Below are 5,212 nucleotides of genomic sequence, written 5' to 3' on the forward strand. Positions count from 1 at the left end.
TATCATCTTCTCCAGATTTGACGACTCTCTCTCGCCGGCGCCGGAGATAACCACCATCATCTTGTATAAGGTAGATCTAAGCACTCGCATCTCTGTCACTTTCGTATTCTGCATGCTTAGTTATGTACACGTAATCAAGACATGATCTCAACACACAGTCTCGTCTTTTAGCCATGGCAGCTGAAACCTGAGGTTCATGAATTTAAGTTTTGTAAGTTTATTTTTATTTACTAAATTCTGAATTCGATCATATCTTTATAGTGAATGGTGCTGTTCTTTTTCCCCTGGACAATTACAATTTGGGTGTTATTTTCATCAAAAAAAATTTACTTCAAGATTAGTCTACTACCTGTTCGATGAAATGATTAAGAGAAAGATATCCTGATAAACTTGTGATTGCTTGTTTTATTAGCATTAAGGTTTCCTAAACTTTTGTGCACAATTCCACTTGAAATGGCTGTGGTTTCTTTGTTAAGGCTTTAGCTGTTGCTCTTGCACTTAAAGGGAGAATTGCTTCAACACTGTGAATTTGGTATTTATATCTCAATCATATAATTTTATCATTATAATATCTTTAGAAAAGGAGTATGGTTTATATGAGTTTATTTTATTGTTTACTCCTTCAGAAATTTATTAGATTAATCAGTTTAATGTTTACCAAGATTTTGTATGCTGTAAGGGAATTGCTTTCTTTCTCTATCTGTTCCTGTTAGCTGTTAAAACCACTTTGTCCCTGTTCTTCCAAATAGTCTTCTGAAGATGAAAATGACGTATATTTTGTTAGAAGGGAAGATATTGTATACGGAGGAAATTTTGAAACTGAAAGATGTCGGTGGCTATTATTTCTTCGTTTCTTTCTTTTTAATTATTCTGCATATAGAAGTTACATGACAAACAGAGACAGAGCACTGGAAAATAAATGTAAATACAAAAAACCACATTAAACCAAGCCAAATGAACTCAACATATCCCACCCGAAAATAGAAAAAATCTAAATACAATATTTCAAAAATTGTTTGTTGATACTACATACAATTGAAGCTATGAGTATGAGTAACTCTATGGGATTTACTACGTTTGTTCAGTTTTGTTTGATTTAGTATGAGTAACAGTCATATTTAGATGACAAAATATTCAGCATTGCGAAGAAGCATAAGAGACATATAGTTTTCCATAAAAGGGTTCACCAAACTTAGATAATTGAAAGGGACAATATCATAAACTCATCTACAAGGCGTATTCAAAGAAGATTTAGAGTGAAGTAACATATACATATACTAATTATGTGTTTGGAGAGCTGGGTTTGATTTTGAGAAGTTCCATTGTATCTCTTAATCTCTTTGTTTGGAATAATTAGTGTATATTTCATTTTCTTTTTGTTATAGATTATGTTTTAAGAGTGATGAATCTTGTTTTATGCAGTATTAAAGGTGGTGTTCCATTGTTTGAATGACGTTCTATGGATGCAAAATATTGACTTGGGTTGTTATTTATTTTGAGAAATGTTCAAGATAGTTAAAACATAAATGGTACAAGTATTATTATTATTCTTATTATTATCATTTTTTAGTTAGGCACAGTTTGTCGGAAACGAAGAGCTCAAGCTGCTCTCCAACTCTGAAATATTTCTTGTTCCAGCTGAGAGAGAGAGAGAGAGAGAGATGAGCAGGTTTCAGCAATGGGCCTTGATAGTAAAAGAAGCACTAGACAAAAGTTTTCTGGTTGCCAAATTCTTCTGTGCAGTGCATGTCACCAGTACCTACCTCTGCTCCACTGCTTTGGTAAACTGATCTTATATATGTTCTTTTAAAAAGCTTATCTTCTATCAAATTCTAACAACTGTCGATTTGCAGGTCTATGGTCCTAGCATGCTCCCCACCTTTAACCTTAGTGGTGAGATTGTCCTGCTTGAGAGTATCTCAACCCGATATGGCAAAGTGGGTTCAGGTGATGTAGTCATAGTTCGGTCGCCTGAAAATCCAAGGAAGGTCATCACAAAGAGAATTATTGGCATGGAAGGTGACAGTATTACCTATGTTGTGGACCCCATAAACAGTGATAGAACCGAGACCCTTGTTGTATGATTGATCCGTCTCATTTTATTATTTACTATTTGGATTGTGGGTTTTATAAATAGCGGATTTTTGTTGATGGGTTATTTGTATATATGTAGGTTCCCAAGGGACATATTTGGGTCGAGGGAGATAACATTTACAGTTCTAATGATTCAAGGAATTTCGGACCCGTTCCATATGGGCTTCTTCAAGGCAAGGTTTTTTTGAAGGCAAGTATTTAGTCTCTTTGCTTAATTTCTCGAATTAAGCTCTAACTAGCTTAAGTCGTTTTATGAGCTATGCTTTAAATGTGTATATGCCTTGTGACACTTGTATTCCGATCTAGTTGTAACAGGTAACAGGATAAGTATCAATTTCATCATTAATGTCGTATTATGTTACGACACCCCTTTCAAAACATTTTTTTTGTTAACTGGTATTAGGCCTTTGGCTCCATTAGTCTGCTGGTTGATGCAAAGCGTCTCATGCACATGAAACTGACTTCCCCACTTTGGAAGGTGGATGCACTAACTTTCCTATGTGTTGTGGCTTTTTTGAGACACAGCTATACCATGCTCTATGCAAGTGAAACTACAAGGGGGGGGGGGGAGGGTGTCAATGGGTTGTTGTCCCATTTTAACAGAAATTTGCAATAAGTAAAAGTTACGTTAATTAGAGAGAGAGAGAGATAGAGAAACAACAGTCATTTAGCATGGTGCAGACATGTATTACATCCACTACTTGAGCTCTTCTCAAGAGTTCTATATTCACCATGCATATGCTTCTTAAGGTGGAGTAAAACCATACAAGAGAATCAACTTCTCTTGGAGGTTCAACAATCTAGATCACAAATACTTTCAAAGATGCAACAGCAGTGTACAAGCTTTACTCTTGTATGAGTGTATTGAGTTACAAGTGATTGCTCACAAGCACTCTCACAAAGCTGAACCAAATGGCTAAAGAGATTTTCCAATTGGAAGATGATGAGTTAATGCTCAAATCAAATGAGCATCATATTTATACATATTTTTAATAAGAGTTGCTTTCCAGATAAAAGTCGACACTCATAAAGGCTAAGTTTGTATTTGATTCACAGAGGTGACCATCTGAGATAAAAACAGTATTTTGAAATGGATGTCAGTTCTTGAAAAATGAACGGCCTTTTTATCAAGGAAAAACCTTTCTCAGGTTTCTATATCAGGAAAACTTGGGATTGATTGATCTCTCTTCTCCAAAGCAAGGAGAAGTGTTGGGAGATTAACTATATGTGTATGAGTACTAGTTATGTTATACTTGGGGCTACTTCCTTCGTCTTTACTCTTGAGTTTGCTTTGGCTTCAATCCTATATTCTTGAATATATCCGACTTTTATCAAACAGAGTTACACTTTCGGATCCTAATTGTTTCAGTTACTACATCTGCATTCTGCCCCACAAGACCACACTTGACTTTTTGGAATTAACCTCGTAATGATATCTTGTTGACTTTGAGATTGTTATCAACTTTTTTGCTAGTAGAAGAAAAATTGACTACATTAACCTTCTAAGAAAGGATTACATCGATTTTTTTTTAGATAAACAGTTGGCAACTATGTCACTTCTATTTGAAAAATAAATACTGGGTTTGAATTTCTAAAGGATGAGTGACTCCATTTAAAGTTTATGCGCCGATCCTACTTTGCTGTGGGAAAGAAGTATGTTTGTTTGTGCTTTTGTAGCTGAGTGAAAAATGATTTTCTTTTAAACTTTCAACTTGGCACTTATGATAGGTATTTTACATGTAATGCGGAAATCATGAAATTTTGTTGTTAAAAAAACATGTATAAATGTTACAGATATGGCCTGCTGGTGCATTCGGATTAATTGGGAGGAGACCGCAAACTGTTGACCCTGCCCTTAAGGTACATCCTGCATATGTCATTTTACTTCATTATACATATTGCTTTTTCTTGATGCATGACCTGCATAAGAATTTTTATGTTAATAATTTCTTACCTGGCTTAACTTTTTCCTAACTTGCTAAGTGCTGACCTTTAGAAAGAAGTAGATACCAAATCAAATGATCCCAATATAACCACCTGGCTGGAGGTGGGGTCTGGGGGGTGTGAAGTATGTTGACTTGTCCTTTACCCTAAATAGTAGAGCAGTTGTTTCCATAAGACCCTTGGCTAGCAAAAAGTGTACAGAAAAGAAAGTTTGCCTAAAAATCTGAACAAAATGAAAAAAAGGAGAAAGATGGTGAAAGGAAAAAAGATTAAAGCTAGAGACGAGAATTAAAGACCTTTACAAGTTAAATATGACTAGCAAATGCAATTTTTACATTATGTGAGAGAGGCTATCCCTGGTGCAACCGGGAAAATTACTCCTTAAGACCATAACTCCATAAGGTCATAGGTTGGAGTTGTGGAAATGATCTTTTTTTTTATATATTAATGTAATGATGCTTATAAACCCTTCGTAAAGCCCATGAGCCTTCGTGCATCAAAGTTGCCCATGAGATCTTGATCCACAAAATTAAGATATCGTTATGGTCTATAAGAATGTAATTATATCGTTCTCTAGTTTGTCTAAATGAGACTCTCTTAGGACATTTAAAATACATTTGAGATACATTCGTCAGTAGTTAGGTTACTAGAAACCCAGGTTGGACTAGGGGTAGGTCGTTTTTGTACATTGGTTATATTTTTCCTGTACTTGCTTCTATTTATATTGTTGTTGCTTACTCATTTCTACTTTCTCAAAGTTTATGATATCTGTCTTTATCTGTTCTTACTCATATTAGTCCTTTCATGACTTTTCACTAGTCGGGGTTTGTAACAAAAACAAGCACTATACTCTTTAGGGTAGGAATCATGTATGTGTACCCCGAATACGCCACCTCCGTATGTGATATACTGGACTCGTTTAGTTTATACATTTGTCTGTGTTGAAATTTAAGTCCTATGTGTTTTGATTACAGGTAGCAGAGGAGTTGAACAATTCATGAGTTGTAGAATCGTGAACTCTTCATGGCTTCGGCTTTTTGGATGTCTTGCATTTTACTACCTGAATCTATAGAGACAATTCTTCAAGGGAGTAATAATTTTTTCAAGCTACAAATGAACCTCACTTGTTACCTTCGGGAAACTGCAATAAATAACTTCATATTTTACCTTGTTT

General features: G+C 35.1%; 1 protein-coding gene across 7 annotated transcripts; it reads left to right on the plus strand.

The window, feature by feature from the left end:
- On the plus strand, positions 1-5,212 carry LOC112502195 (mitochondrial inner membrane protease subunit 1-like). Of its 7 annotated transcripts, none has more exons than XM_025106043.1 (7): positions 13-211; positions 1,423-1,482; positions 1,575-1,781; positions 1,854-2,078; positions 2,174-2,284; positions 3,889-3,954; positions 5,013-5,212. In XM_025106043.1, exons 2-7 carry the CDS (start codon positions 1,450-1,452, stop codon positions 5,037-5,039), a joined length of 669 nt encoding a protein of 222 aa, XP_024961811.1. In that variant the 5' UTR covers positions 13-211; positions 1,423-1,449; the 3' UTR covers positions 5,040-5,212. The 7 variants fall into 7 exon arrangements, with proteins under 7 accessions (XP_024961816.1, XP_024961815.1, XP_024961811.1 ...); XM_025106044.1 differs by having other exon boundaries at positions 29-70; XM_025106048.1 differs by lacking the exon at positions 1,423-1,482 and having other exon boundaries at positions 1-70.

The sequence above is a fragment of the Cynara cardunculus genome, unplaced genomic scaffold (assembly GCF_001531365.2).
Source record: "Cynara cardunculus var. scolymus isolate 2C unplaced genomic scaffold, CcrdV1 Un_Scaffold_1059, whole genome shotgun sequence".
NCBI classification, from domain to species: Eukaryota; Viridiplantae; Streptophyta; class Magnoliopsida; order Asterales; family Asteraceae; genus Cynara; species Cynara cardunculus.

What these genes read in the sequence shown, in the direction of transcription:
- LOC112502195 (XM_025106043.1), top strand. Translation starts at nt 1,450, where the DNA reads ATGACGTTCTATGGATGCAAAATATTGACTTGG. An exon ending in ACCTCTGCTCCACTGCTTTG is followed by an intron (nt 1,782 to 1,853) that starts GTAAACTGATCT and finishes GTCGATTTGCAG; the next exon opens with GTCTATGGTCCTAGCATGCT. An exon ending in ATAGAACCGAGACCCTTGTT is followed by an intron (nt 2,079 to 2,173) that starts GTATGATTGATC and finishes GTATATATGTAG; the next exon opens with GTTCCCAAGGGACATATTTG.